General features: G+C 41.2%; 1 protein-coding gene across 1 annotated transcript in view; it reads right to left on the reverse strand.

Annotated features, from left to right (window-relative positions):
• tesk2 (testis associated actin remodelling kinase 2) overlaps positions 1-15319 on the reverse strand; it is a 25222-nt gene extending 9903 nt beyond the window's left edge. The window contains exons 1-4 of the mRNA XM_058418187.1: positions 14808-15319; positions 8799-9106; positions 4896-5017; positions 1593-1641 (exon numbers count right to left, since the gene is read on the reverse strand). Of these exons, the coding sequence (XP_058274170.1) occupies positions 1593-1641; positions 4896-5017; positions 8799-9023 (396 nt within the window). The 5' untranslated portion in view covers positions 9024-9106; positions 14808-15319. The remainder of the gene's footprint in view (positions 1-1592; positions 1642-4895; positions 5018-8798; positions 9107-14807) is intronic.
• Positions 15320-16303: the final 984 nt, after the last annotated feature.

A 16303-nucleotide genomic window follows, 5' to 3' on the forward strand; every position in this document is an offset into this window, starting at 1 on the left:
CATTCTCTCTGTCTGAGGTAATTTTTATGTTTTCGGTGTCGAGACGTCTGTGCTCTCTGGGTGGGAAATGAAAAGAAGACGAGTGAGGACGTGGGCTCGTTGCGCCGATGACAGAGTCCTGATTGTGTAGAAAACGCCGGAGGCGATGATGGTAACGCGTGAGGATTACAGTGGCACATGGCATCGGATCACGTCTCTTCCTTTTGTTATTCTACGGAAAACTAATCATCGTTTCATCGTTTGTACCCGAACGTCCACAGAACTCTTCACAGCTGAAGTTAAAGACACTTCACTAGATTGACGATGTAAATATTATGATTTGGAAGAAATTCTGAAATCATGGAATTTCTACAATGTGTTGAAATCCCAAAGTCCTGCTTTTGGAAGGAAAGCTGCCTCGAGTGTGTGTTTTGAAAGTCGCATTCCTTTAGAGTTTAAGTGTCTAACACCCCCACCTCACACTCCTACACACACACACACGGCTATCTTTTAATTATACCGGCTCCTACAGCTGCTTTTATGTTTAGCTGCCAATCACAGCCTGATTACACACACTTAGACACACACACATTTATTTACTACACACTGTAAGCTTACTACAGTTTAGGCGGAGTGAGTCAATGATTGAAGTGACGTTTAGGAGCGAGGAATAAACAATAAACAACAAATAACTTTTAATACGTTATTTTGGTAATGTCTCAACACCGAAACGAACCGAACACGTGCTTAAACGTCTCGGATGACAACCTCAGATTTTCTAGGCTGCATTTCGCTCTTACATGAGTAACAGGGTTAAAGTTTTTTTTTTTTTTTTTTTTTTAAAAACACATAAATAATTAGCAAATACACACAATGTCAACTAAGGATGTTAAAGACGCTCAAATTATTTACTTATTTTATTATTATTATTTTTTACAAATTAGTAATATAATAATATATGTAATAATAGTGTTGCATGTTTGTAGTGCATGTTAGTCAGTATCATAGTATCATTAAGGAAAATAAAATAAAAGTAATGAATTATTCAATTATATTTATTTAATTAAACAAAATATTAAAATTTATAATATATTTATTCTTTATAATATTTTTATTATAAAAATATAAAAAAAAATTATTTTATTATTAATATTCTTTATATATTTTATATACATACTTATTATTTATTTATTTTTTTATAAATATGTATTTCTGTATATACAAGCACGAATGCACTTTTCTTCTCGATTCATGCCCTCGTCAGGAAACGTCTAGATTTTATATGTGTGGAATATTCCAAATATTTCCTTGAAGGTGTGTATGAAATAAAATGTACATTTTTCATAACCTGTAATGGACGACTCGTGAAAAAATGATGTTTTAAGCACGAGATGTTAAACTTCAGTGACTGATCAGATATGGTAATTATTATACTTTAGTTTAAAGTGAAGATCCAGAGAGCTGGGTCTCTCTAAAAGCTGCACTTTGCTTATGTTATACATGATTTACATCCAGCTTTGTAAAATCAGTATCGCTGAGAGGTCAGTGATGGATTTGTTCTGCTGTAGGTGAGTGTGGCAGCGTGTCTGAGCCTGCCTGGAGGCTCCTCTTACCTCTGTGAGGGCATGAAGCTGACCTTCCTGCACGCAAACCCCCATGAACCTGCGAAAACAGAGCAGAGAGAATATTAGCGTGCGTCTGCGCTCCGTCCCGTTTAGCGCCGTTACGTCTTAAAGAAGCAGGATGTCCCGTTCCGGTTAGCAGTCCTGTTTCGTGGATCGTTTAGCAAAGCTGGGGGAGTGACAGCTGAAGCTTCCAGGCTCTAATTGATGTCCTTTCAACAAGTTTGGAATGATCTGCTCCAGACACAGAACATCCTGTAATTTGTCACTGAGGATTACGCGCTCGACAGCGGAGAGAAGGGAGATGCTTCGGGGAATGAACCTGGTGTTTCAACACCGCACCAGACCCCAAGGGGAACTCATGTGTAGTGTGTAAGGGGTTAAGAACGCTGGACTTTTTCAAAAATAGTGCTTTCACAAGCCACAAATCTCCACTAGAGCCTGGAGTGTGTGCGTGTGTGCGCGCGTGTGTGTACAGGGTTTTACGGAAATTTCACAATGTTTGGTTGGGAATAAAACTTGTAATGTTTTACTTAACAAGTAGACACTAGAAATGTCTATTAGTAATCATTTTGTTAATCACGTACACACACCCACACACACCCTGATGTGTCCCTGTACTCTGAAGCCTTTCAAAAGGAACAGCAGAACACTTCGGGACATGCTGTAACAGGAAAATAATCAACAGTAACCTCGCTTCCTGACACTCTAAAATAAATATTTTGTAATATATAAAAATTTTGAGGTGTGATACCGCGTAACCCCTGGGCTAGCATGTTAGTTAGCTATGTAGGTGATGAGAGAACATTTGGTGCTTCAACTGAATACAGCCAGGCGCACACACACACACAGTCCGAGTGAGACGTCTAGACGATCGGTGACGGACAGCGAGGACACACAGGGCTGATGGATAACACTGGCACTTCGCTAAAACACGCCGCCCTGCCCCCTCTTTCGTCCTCACTTCGTCTTACACGTCGCATGGCGGCTTATGAATGGCTCCGTGTCTGAGACGGGGTTATTGTGCCGCGCGTTAGCGTGGCCTCTCAACTCCCACGTGAGCTCAGAGTCACGTTCCAGCTGTAGAAATGCTCTGGACTGTGTGGAGAGAAATTCCTTGAAATTGCTAGAAGACTTTGTAACTCATTTTTATCTAGAGAGAAAATTATTCACTCGTGTCATCATCTACGAACTATTTCATCATTTATTATGGAACAGTATTACAGAGAAGTTTGGAAATGAACACACAGGAATGTGGATACGTCTCACTCTTACGACTGTAAATCTCACCGAGAACACAGTCTGAAAATGAAACAAAACACAAACTATGGTGATCAAGTTTTGGAAACAATGGTGAGCAATGATTTGTCATTAAGATCAATGGTGATACATGACTTGGTTGACATGGTTGTTGGGAAAAATGCTAATCACTGATTGGTCCTGGGGAATAAGGGTATCAGTGGTTAGTAACTATATAACAGTGATCATTGATTTGGTGCCATGTTGCTTGGTGATCTGAGACGAAGGCGATGGGAACAATGGAGATCAGTGATTAGTCTTTGGGAACAATGGACATCAGTGATTGGACGAGGAACAGAAGAGTTCAGTGGTTGGTGTTTGGAAACAATGGAAATCAGTGATTGGTCAAAAGAACAATGGAGATCAGTAATTGGTCTTTGGGAAAAGAGGTGTTCAATGATTGGATAAGAAACAGAACAGTTCAGTGATTGGTCTTTAGAAATAGAGGAGATAAGTGATTGGTCTTTAATAACAATGGAGATTAGTGATTGGTCAAAAGAAAAATGGAGGTCAGTGATTGGTCAAAGGAAAATATACAGTTTTAAAAAGTTGGTAAATCTAGTCGAGCTGAGTTGGCAGCACTGAGTGTGTGTGCGCGCGTGTGTGTCTTCTACCCTCCAAGTCCCCCGTTCCCCCACTACCCGGGACAGTTCCACACCACAGCGGTTCAGGAGTGACTCTGGGGTCTGACGGCATAATAAACTTCAGGTCTGACATTTATTGCTGCTGTTTGTTGGGTCTTTTTCCAAATAACAAAGACCCCCTTAGTCAGCGCTCAGGGCCTTCCGCCCCCGTTCATCAGGACACAACAATGACGTGATTGTGAAAAACACACACAGGGCCTCCCCTCATCCAGCCCTCCCTCCCTCTCTCCCTCCCTCTCTCGCTCTCTCTCTCTCTCTCTCGGCCTGTAGCTCGAGCACACATTCTGCTGTACAAACACCAAGCACGGAAATAGAGCGAGGCCGAAGCGAGCCGCCTGAACTGCAGTTCCATTTATAGACAAATGCGCACATCAAGTCTTTTTACGAGACCGTAGTTTTCCACAAGCGGCCACTCGGATGCTGGAACACGAACGGAATAAACGGCAGAGGAATGAGAATCGCAGCTTTACGCTACATCTCGTCCCTGAAGCTTTGTCACGTCCAATAATCGCTGAGTGCCAACAATCCTGTCCACAAATACGTACTTTGGTCAGTTAAGCGGCTCGAGTGCTGAAGAATTGAGCCGATGAATCGGTGCTAATGTACCATCGCAACCACGAACACTCACCAACCGCACGGTCACTGACTGATACAGGTCTCATATTTACAGCGGGTTTACGTTCACATTTATTAACAGCCATGACTGTAGTCGACTCTAACATTAGCACAGTTAGCATGTAGGATGAAAGGTAGGTAATAGACACCGTATCATCCTCTAGTCACTTGGTAATTTGCATATCAGATGTGATTGGTTCAGAGCTGTGCGGCTATTTTGTGACATCACAAACTGGATCTGTATTATATATTATTTCTGAAATTTCACAGATCTTTTACTTAGATCCTTTCCTACAAGGATTCTAATTATTGTGACCAATCACGAATAAGATTCATTAAGACCAGAAAGAAAGAAATTTAATGACTGTTAAGATAATAAACTCCTCTGGGGGTGGAGTTTGGTACGAGCCCAGTCTGTTGAACAGCACAGATTACATGAATAACTTGTGTACGCTAAACTAGCCAGCTAAGTAAGCCAACTAGCCAGCTAGTTTCAACTAAACTAATGTTGGAGACCGACATGATCCTGATGGAGATGGAAACGAGACGTTTGATACTTTCTCCTGCTGTTAAGTGAATCACTGAACATGGTGAAACATGGTGGTGGTAACATCATGCTGAGATATTTGCAGAAATGTATATCTATCACACACCATCAATCAGCAGAACTAACAACGGGCTACGTTTCCTGTCAGCAATGTGTGTGTGTGTGTGTGTGTGTGTGTGTGTGTCTGACCTGAGGATGTTGGGATGCGAGAGTCTGTTCATAAGTTGCACTTCTCGCAGCATGTTGGCTCGGTTACTGCTCAGCTTGTTCATCTTCAGAGCCATCACCTGGTCTGAGGCTCTGTGACGCACCTACACACACACCATAATATATTCACTATATTCAAAGTATCTTAAGTGGAACATCACAAAAAGTAAGGAATTAAACACTCCCATGTCATTCTGTTACAGGAAATTAATCCCCAACAGAACGGTGTCATGAAGAGAGGCTGATTATTTTCCTTCAACGGCACATCCTGAAGTGTTTTTTTCCTCATATTACCCTTTACTACAGAAACGATAACGGATTGAGATGCGTGCATAAATATAAAGATGTGATGTGAAGAATGATGTGAGCTGCTGTTGTAAAAAACTAATCAATGCCTCACGAACCAATCAGAATTGAGAATTGTGGATGAAATTAAATTGGTTGGATGAAAGTAGCTGGAAAGTTAATTGTCTGCGGGAAGAAACAAAACACACCCCCTAGGGGGTGGGGCATATACATTCTGCAGAGTATTTTATTGTATGAATAAAAGCCTAGTTCAAGAGGAGTTGTGCAAAAAACAAACAAACAAACAAACAAACAAATAAATAAATAAATAAATAGTAATCAGTGATTGGTCGCCTGGAACCATAAAATGCTAAAGCTCAGTGTACTGAAACACTAATTCTGAATGAAATGAAATGAAATAAAAGTTTGCTGAGTTCACCAGCAGGGTGAGAAGATCCTAGACCTCTAACGCTCTTCATGGTGTTTACAGACTGATACGAGTGATATGAACGTCTCTCTCGGATGACAATCAGATAATCCACTCTCGCGACAGCAGACCCGTTTCTTTGCTTCCTCTCCACGTCTGCGTTTCACTGATGGACTAAAATATGTCAAGAGTGAAAAACCACAGGAAGCTTCGATGACAAGTGTGAAAAAAAAAGAAAGAAGCTGCCTTCAGTGTTGGCCGGACAAACTTCCTAAAGCTGAACTAGACGAGATGAAGAGTGGAAACGAATAAACAGTGTGGAGTGTTACTACGGATTATCGATTCTAACGTAATGGAGCCATTAACGTTACGGAGTGCTATTTCAGGCGGAGCACGGTTTCACAAAAAGCACAGCCACGCTGGTGGGTGTTGGATTGGCTGTATTTCAGTGAAACATTGGACCCATGCCAATACAAGACACAGGGGAAATTGAGGCAGGAGTTCCCCAATGAACACACACACACACACACTCACATCATTGTATTGTGTAAAATAAAAACCCACAACATTTCAGTGAAAATATTCGTAAAACGCCTCGTAAATCCGTTGGCGTTTGAGTCTTTCAGGTTCACCAGGTTCTTTGGATCACGGCCTATCGGTGTTGAATTCTTGAATCTGATTGGTCAGAGGGTGCGGATTTATTTGTAGCGCCCGTTCTTGTTTCTATGGCAACAATTCAGTCACAGAGATCTGTAAACGTAAGACGTTTTCTGCAAATTTGGTCTATAGAAGGAGTCAGATTAAATACACCTTGTGGTTGATGGAATCATTAAGCTTCGTAAGAGGAAATAAAACACTTGGGACGTGATGCTGAAGGAAAATAAGCATCTTCTGGGTGGTATCAGTAACCCTGATTCGTTAATTGCTCTTATATTTTAGCATCTGGTTTGCCGAACCCCTCGCGTGTATCCAGTACAGGTTTGTAAACCCCCGAATTTGGCAGGTGTTAATGGAAATGTCTGGATCTGATGCTAGGATATGAGGAGTCAGATGGTCATGTATAATCTCCTCATGCTGATGTACAGCCCACCTACAGAGCGAGCAGACTGGTTGAAGCACAAGCCCAGACAATGCCTCTATAAGCGTACGCACCAGTCCAGACAACCTGCTCCACAGCCATTCTGCCCGTGGGGAAGAGCTATCTGCTGGCATTACGCTTCACATACAAGCCATTATATCCATCTGTTCGAAGCATTGGTCACACCACGGGTTACCATGTTGGGAATTTCTTTGCTGGGGTCAAGTGAAATCGGGGTATGAGTCCTGGTGTGATGAGTCCATGTTTCTGAAGACAGACAATTTTTTTGTTTGCGAGGGATGACACTCGTTATGATGATGGTAAAGTGACTTTGAGTAAGATGTTCCCGCCTCTAGCCCTTCCCACCATTCCAAGAATGCCTGATTAAGATATTCTAACTTCTTTCCTCTTCACAGAGGGATCGGTGTGACCTGCAACAAAACTTTTCTATCATGCGAATCTGTATCAGTAAAGCCTCAACTTTTTTTCAGTTCGTTTTCTTTTCCTTTATACCTTACCTGTCCAATCCTGTGACATTTTGGTCCCAATGTACACCTCTAGTGTTAGTTCCGAGCTGTTTCCTTATCCTGGCACATGACCCAGCTAACTAACAACAAAGCCTTCCTACCATGCAAATTTTCAGATGTTTTAGCATGGATATCTGTCCAAACCTGTCTTGCCTGGCTGTCTGTTTGAATCTCCTGTAAAACCTTTCTAGCTTGCCTTTGGACGTCCATTCATGTGTTTTCTGAAACCATTCAACCGTGACCGGTGGTTTCATAGCTTATTTGAAAGAATCCTGCTATCTGCTGGGATCTGTAATTAAACCCGTTCCAGCATGGTTATCTGTCCGGATCTGCTACGAAACGGTCTGATCGAATTTCGAGTTTTGCGCCATGTGACATGAAAGAATTCAACCTATGTCCCATTGTTTTCTGTCTGTTTTAAAGGTTAAGAGACTTGTTCCTAGGAGATTACTCGTGTGCAGCCACCTGGTCATCATGCCATTGTTACAAACGCAGACATGTAACCACTGTGGAGTGAAGGATTTAAACAAGCTTATGGGTTGCTGTGACCAAAACCAGTTTTTCACATGCGATGAAACCTCATGGGGCTTGACTGGGTCTCTGCAATCCATCTCTGTCCTAAGTTCTAATCAGTGGCTTCCAGGAAACACCACCATCCCAACAGTCCCTGGTTCATTTGCACCAACACAGGGACTGATCTCCACCGTGGGCTTGATGTGAGCAGACGAGCAGCTCTGCGTGTCCAGAACTCCTTTTCCAAACCATACAGGATGACCAGATCGTGCAAACAGTCCAAAGGCAGACTGATAACATGAAAAAGCGGTCATCTAGACCAACTCCTGACCTCAGGACCACCTGTCCTGCATAGCATGAAGTTCTTCCTACCTTCAACACACCATTTTTAAAAAAAATCCAGGACATGACATGCTGTCAGAAGAAAATAATCAATGATGGGATGTTGGGATGCCATTTACACCAGTTTCTAAAGCATGAAAATTCCATATTAAGAAACAACACATCGTATTTAAAAGGTCAGGTTATGAATCATCCACAAAACAAATGTACTCATTTCCTCATTTCCTCACCAGCCTCCGAAATAGATTTGACACAAAAACGTGTGATTTGTCACGTGACAGAGAAACTGCAGTGTAAACTCCTCACTTTTGAAACAGTTACAGCATTTTACCGCTGACCATTGACACTGGAGACTCCTTCCATAAGCGTTAAATAAACCTCACTTTACAGAAATCAAAGATTTTAAAACGATTACATGGACTGCTGTATATGTCCCTGTATCAGCTGTTATCATAGAAACCATAACCTAGCCAGAACGGCTAGCTTATCTGCTGTGATAGAAAATGAATCAACACGTTCTGACCAATCAGCATCGAGAACTCTGTCTCATACACCTGTATAACTTTATAAGTTAGAATAAAACACACAATCTTACTGTAGGTGTACCTCAAGGATCAGTACATGGGCAGTTATAAAACTGGACCTTTAAGAAGCACGGAAAGCATTTACAGGACACAACTTGCCTAAGCGCATAAATAAAACAAACACGTTACCTTGTAGACCTCTGAGAAGAAGCCGGAGCCGATGCGTTCGCATATGAAATCGTCGAGGCGTGTCAGGCAGGAGAAGGCACTGATGAGGGCACGGTAGGAAGAAGGACACAACCTGTCCAGTTGGGCGGGGCCTGTCTCTGCTTCGAACACACCTCCGTCCAGGTCCTCCAGCCGATCGGGCCGCCTGGGGAACCCGGCAATGGAGTTCCGCTTGCTCCTCTCCATTGCTATTGCTGCACGACTGATGTGGTGGACGTCTCTTTAATCAGGCTTTCACATTTTCCAGGGCGTGACTGTCCTCCGCAGACCTTTCGAATCCGAAGAGACAGAAACCAATGTTACCTTCACACAATTTGAGGAAATGTCTCTTCGTCTTATTTCATTTAAACGTGAAAGCAATCAAAGCTTGATGAATTTCTACACAGAAAAACATGAGGAGGAAAAAAAACAGCTTATCTACCAAAAATACAGGTTTTACAATTGAATCCTTTTATATAATATAATCCAAATTATGTAAAAATATTTGGAAAGAACCCTGGAGTTTCTTTCAATTGTAAGAAGGATTGAAGCATGGGGCAGCTGATCTGAAAAACAAACTGAGAGCACAAAGAGCTCATTTCTGGGCTTGAAAATGTAAACTTTGCTCTCTCTGTGTTTACGGCTTGATTACAGCCATCTTGAGTTCTCCATGAGCGCCTGGACGTTCGAAACAGGGACGTCTCCACGTGGCTTTGAGCTCAGATAAATATTTATTCTAATCGTCCTTGAGACTCTTCTATCACGGTGGCAATCATTTATCTGTCACGTACCAATTACGCCCTGGAGAAGGCGGCTTGACTGACTCCCTCTCGCCTTTTCTGTGCTACTGATAAACAAATAAAACATCACGGGTGTCTCTTCAGCAGAGCAGGACGACTGAAACATGAGAAATATGTAACTGTGCCGGACCTCGACTCGATCCCTGCTAGCTAGGTGAGAATAAATATCTACAAACTGTGCTAAGCGGAAATAAACAGTTCTTGATGATGATGATGTTCTCTGAGTGGATCTGATACAGCCTACTCGATTTGCGCTAACTAGCATAGTTAACTAACTAACTAGCACACTTCTGTGATATGAGCTGGTTTCTCATTTCATGATCTGAATCAATATCAGTGAATTTCTGCTACCTGTTTTGAAGAAAATGTTACAATGTGTATAATATTTAATTCTCAGTCGGTGCAAATGATTATGTTAATCATGATTAAATAAAAATAAAAACAGTTTGACGATATAAAAGTGTGGTAATTAACTGCGAGCAATAAAAAATAATAATAATAATAAAAATTTATATTTAAATTATATTATATCAAATTATAACAGTCTATCATGACATCAGTATTATGTTGTTTGGTATTATGCGTAAAATTATAAGGTTTGCAGATTTTTTTTTTAAAAAACAACAACAAAAAAAACTTGTTTGCGCAGTCGCTAAACCCTTAAACTCCCGCTTTCTCATCGTTCAGAATCTCAAAGCCTGTGAAGAGGACGGTTCCTGCCTCCGATTTCCTCACGTCCAGAACAAACCTGCATTCCTCAAAATACAAGCACTCTCATTTCCCCTCATTCATCTCAAAAAACCCAGCAGACGGATAAACTGCGGCTCCATAACATTTTATTTCTAAATGAAAAAGAGAAAAAAAGGACATAATGTGCAGCTTAGCCAAAACCTAAACACTAGTCTCTCTCTCAGGCCTCAATTTAGGGCCAGAAACGTGAAGGTGGCCAACATTCCTCCAGCTGCTCGTCTCAGACACTAGTTAAACCGATGGTGCATCTGACGTGGATATATATGTGTGTGTGAGAGAGAGAGAGAGAGAGAGAGAGAGAGAGAGAGAGAGAGAGAGAGAGAGAGACGGTGCAGCTGGAACAACACTCTAAAGTCTATATTTAATCAGGCATCTATCTCACTCCTATTTTTCACCAGCTTTAGTGCCAGAGCCAGCACGGGTTCAGTTCTCCGGTCGGTTAGGATTTTGAAGAACTGGCCCGTGTTTCCACAAGACAAAATGTTATGTAACCTGATGTACGAGATCAACTTGACTTAAATCAAACTCTTAAATATACGCAAAACTGCTGAAAAACGGCTGGCGTTCCTCAGGGATCGAGTCCAGGCCCAGTGCAGGTGTTAAACAGCAACACTGAGCAAACTTCCATGTAGATGTTTCAGTTCTCAAGCAGTTCTTTTAGACAGAGAGAACACAGCGACATCATTCACTTCGGAGAAAGAATCGATTCGAGAACGTGATTCGACTCAGAAAGTGAATTGAACATGCCGTGTGTTTTGACACTAGAGACACAGAGCTTCAGAAATGCAACCTGTTATGGAATTGTGCAAATAAAACAAATGAAAATAAACAACAAACACTGTATGCGATAAACAACATTTTAAATTCTAGCGTGTTTAAATAATTGAATTATTTATTTAATCCAAATTCTTTATTTTTCACATCTGGGTATTTTTAAACCTGCTCAAATCAAACCAAAGCAAACAGCAAATGAATCAAAAGAATCATTTCAGATTTGACTCAGAATCGTTTAAATGGACTAATAGATATAAAAGTGCTGTAAAAACTTTTAGAGCCCAAATTAGCATTAAACCTGTAAAAATGTAAAATGTAAAAATTTCCTCCATGCATTTCCTACCACTCTGACAATTTTCCTGATATTTCCCAATATTCAGTAAAAGCATCATGATTGGAATAAAAGCCCGTAGTTGAAATGAAGCTGGAAGGTTTATCAATAATACAACACTCTCCGTTTAGTTGTTTATTTTTATTTTATTGTAATGTTTAAGGTGTGCCTTGAATGAATGAATGAATGCGTTACGGCTTCTTTTATCACAAATTCTGAACAAGCGGCTAGTTTGTCATTCGTAATTTCTTTTTAGAGAACGTATGTGTGATCTGACTTCATTATGTATAAATATCATTCCTTCTGAATTCGTTCGTATTAACAGTAGATAAATATCTATCGTCGCTCCACTGAGTCGATTCACTGATTTGAATCAGTTGGTAGCAAGCGACTCGTTCGAATCACTTTAAGGAACCAGATTTGACTATTGCTGTACTAATCAGCATTAAAACAATAGCACAGACACCGCAGACGAAGGTCCTCTAAAGGTTTCCACATGGCTCCGTGGTGTTCTCAGACGCTTGCTGAAGACTGCAGGTGTTTTTCTACACTGAGGTGAACAATAACATACCTGACATTCCAGGTCTGAAGTGAGATCTCAGATAAGCTCAGGGTCACTTTCGAAACTGAATCAGCTGCTCAAACAAATGCTTTGCGAAACATTTTAGATGTTTTCATTTAAAACTGTCCAAGAGTCAGCTTATAAGATAAAGAAGTGTGTATTTTGCATGCAGGGACCCGATGATGAATCTCCCACTGCAGGCTAAAGCTCACAGGAACACAATGGCAGCTACGGTGCAAGTGCTAGCAGGAGTCAGTGAAAGAAAATGACAATCAGAGCGAGTTCACACATCGTGTGGCTGAGGAACTGAAAAGCATCCCAGCTGGATTATCACTGGAGGTGTTAAATCAACACCTATGGCGATAAAATAACTCTTTGTGTTCATTTCTGTCTTGCTGGACTTATATAACCTGACTCAACAACGCTGAAACAGCTCCACGCTACAGCGAACCCACTCAACCCCTCACAAGCCCAGTGTACACTATTGAACTAGTCCAAAGACATGAAAGCTAAATTTAACACTGATGAGCAAACTCAACACATCATGGGTCAATTCATCACTGCTTAATCCACCCCAACATTCTAAAACCCGGGTGATGGATGGAAAGGGCCGAGCAGGCACTCTGATCCTGGGCTGTAACATCTCTTCACTTAACACTTTAAGGGCTACCTCAACACTAACAGTGGACTTATCACTCTAAAGGACATGCCACATGACGAGGGCTAACTCAGCACTACACACAGAAAGCCTTACACTCAAACAACTGATAAAGATTCAACCACTGTAAAAGGGCCAACTCAATGTACGACTAATTCATCACTTAGAAAGCCAACCTAACCCACAAAAGACCAAATAAGGCCTCTCAGAATCAACTCATCTCTACAAGGGTTAATTTTAAAATGTTAACTAAACCCAAAGTGGCCAACTAAACCCTCTCTGCACCAACTCAACCATCGAAGGGTTAACTTATAATAAATATCTCAACTCAACACACAAATGGCCAACTAAGCCCTCTCAGCACAGACTAACCCCATGAAGAGTTAACTTCAAAAGTCAAATAAACCTCCAAAAAGCCAACTGAACCCTCAAGAAACCAACCAAACCCCCAAGAAGCAAACTCAACCTTAAAGAAGCCAAATCAACCCCTAAGGAGCCACCTCAATACATAAGAAGCCAACTAAACCCTCAAAGCACAAACTCAGGTCAACTTTTAAAATGGTTAAATCAACCCTTCCAGGACTAACATACCCCATATCAATTCACAAAAGTCCAACTAACCCCTCAAAGGGCGAATTCAACAATGTACAGTGCAAACCGTGGACAGTAAAGAGTTAACTCAACTCTCTGTCTCAAGGCCAGCTCAACCCTCAGAAAACTAACTCAACCCACCAAGAACAAAACCGACCAGTACCTAGATTAAACCACCATAACTCAACACTATAAAAGCTAACACAAAGCCAAGTCATATGCAAAAAAGCCACAAAAGACCAAATAAGGCCTCTCAGAATCAACTCAACTCTTAAAGGGTTCATTTAAAAATGCCAATTAAACCCTAAGTGGCCGACTAAACCCTCTCGGCACCAACTCAAGTATCAAAGGGTCAACTTATGATAAATATGTCAACTCAACACACAGATGGCCAACTAATCCCCCAAGAAGCCAATGAACCTGCAAGAGGACAACTCAACTCTGTTTCAAGGGCCAGCTCAACCATCAAAAAACTCAACCCCCCAAGAGCTTAACCAACTTAACCTAGCTAGACTGAACCAAACACTTCAACTCAACACTATAAGAGCTGACACAAAGCCAACTCAAATTCAACAAAAGCCACAAAAGACCAAATAAGACCTCTCAGAATCAGCTCAACCCCCAAGAAGCCAACTCAACCCGCAAGAGGACAACTCGAATCAGTTCAGCTCAACCCAAGAAACCTAACTCAACCCACCAAGAACTTAACCAACTTAACCTAGCTAGACTGAACCAAACCCTATAAAAGCTGACACAAAGCAAACTCAAATAAAATAGGAAGCTCTTAACATTGCGAAGACCAAAAAAACCACAACACTGGAACCCACACAAAGCTAACTCAACCCTTACTAACTCAACACTCTGCAAGGCCAATCAACATCCTGCAACACAAACAGCCAGGAGAACCCTCAAAGGGCCAGAGCAAACAAGTAAAGGACCAACTCAAATGAGCAAAAAGGTCCAATATGTCCCTCTGAAAGTCAAGTCAAGTCAACACACTCAACAAGCCAGCAGTGCACAGAGGGAACTGGACAAGCGAAATCAAATCTCCACGTCACTCAACCCATTCAGGGACTGATCCAATTTAGGATCTAACATTATACATGACAGACATGACCCTCAGCAGTAGATACATTACATCTAAACGTGTATGCTTTACTTTTATCAGAGGCACTGACACTGAGCAGAAGATGCAGAGCTGGCTGACATCAGGTGCATGCACGCGCACAGTCTGCAGAGCATGCAAAGTGCACATGACAAATGCACACAGGTTTGCAAATAACAAGCCCTGACAACCAGAGCCATGCAACAAGCGAACAAAGCAAAGAAATAACGCTTTAAATCATACACCTAAAGTCCAGCAGCGTGCAGCTTGTCCAGCAGCTTCATGGTCCAAGCACAGAGGCATCTTGCACGCGCACGTATTTACTGGCACGCGCTATGCTCAAATTCAAGCTAATAATTGTGTTTTGTTTTATTTTCTTCTCGCGTTTTGCGTAAAAAACAAAAGCTCTTTTCCTCTTACCTGGTTGTTTATGTTGAAGTAGAAGTTCTCGATCCAAACAACTCCTTTAATGCCATTGCACTTCAGGGGACGACATTATAAAAGCTCCAAAAATCCATAAACAGCGAAATATTCATATAGTTTCGAGGGGCTAGAAAGTTTTCAAGCACTCATCCTCAAAACATCAGGACTAAAAGACGCAAAAAAAATATATTTTCAAGGCGTTTATAGACTCATAACGTTACTATTTTGGGGAAAAAAATAAATAATAATGGGGGGCAATGGGAGAAACACTTTAAATGTAGAAGCAAGAAAGTAAACAAGGCGCGACGTGTCTTTTCCCCAGAGCGTTCCGTTCGTTTCTAATCAAATCCTCCTTTTTTAATAATAGTTTATATCTTCCAAAAAAAAATCCGTCGTAGAACTCGCTTAAAATCCCACCGTCCAAAACCGTTTGTCGAGTTGAGCTGCGTCAAAACACAAGCGAAGTATATTCCAGACTTCAACCACTCTGCTCTCCGTTAGCTGTGTCCGAAATAGCTAAAACATTTCAAATGAAGTGCACTACGTACGCCGCCGTAGCTTTTATTTCGTACCCTAAGTAGTGTACTTAAATAGCGCGTGAACCTGGGTTTGACATGCGCCCAGCCTCTCCCCCTCGACACGAACTCGCGTTTTCGTCAAGGTCCAGATTGACAGTCAGTGAGACCAATCAGAGCTAAGATGCAATTTTGATTGACGTATTCTTCATTCAATAGTCAATAAGATGTTTACCTTATAAAAGGTTTTCCGCCAATCAAACGCTTCCTGCCTTTGTATCTGACCAATTAAATGCCTACATAGTTTTTATCCCCCCCTCGCTAAACGTTAGCAAACAGCTCACAAAACTAGCATATTAAATAGGTTTAAAACTAAAAAATCTTTAGGTTTCAAAATGTTTAATTTTTTTATTTTACATAGTAATGCGTGTACGTATTCCGACAGCTAGAACAACTGCAAATAGTGGAATTAGAAAGTAAAAAATATTTATAACGGGTTTGTTATTAACACAACGTGACAGGAGGTTAAGACGTGTATATGTTGGACGTCTGGTGTTTCAGTAACAGTTAAAGCGGGATTTGACTACATTCACTACATTAAGGCCACATCCCAAATATCTCCCTGAACCCTACAGAACTGCACTACAAACCTGGTTTCTTTGTTTTTTTAAATAACGGCGTTTACACCCTATGTAGTGCACTAGGACGCCATTTTGACTTTATCAAGTGATGAACAGTGAAAATAGTGAAAATTTGTTGTTAGCGCCATCTATTGGTGAAAAAACATTATTTAACTGAACGAAATATTTGAAGAAAGAGGACAAAAAGTTATACATATAAATCTCTCTCTCTCTCTCTCTCTCTCTCTCTCTCTCTCTCTCTCTGTCCCCCCCGTCTCTTTCTCTCTTCCCTTCTCACTCTCTGCCCCCCTCTCTGTCCCACCTCTCTCTCTTTCTCTTCCCCTCTCTCTGTCTCTTT

This window comes from Hemibagrus wyckioides, linkage group LG20, assembly GCF_019097595.1.
Source record: "Hemibagrus wyckioides isolate EC202008001 linkage group LG20, SWU_Hwy_1.0, whole genome shotgun sequence".
Classification (NCBI taxonomy): Eukaryota; Metazoa; Chordata; class Actinopteri; order Siluriformes; family Bagridae; genus Hemibagrus; species Hemibagrus wyckioides.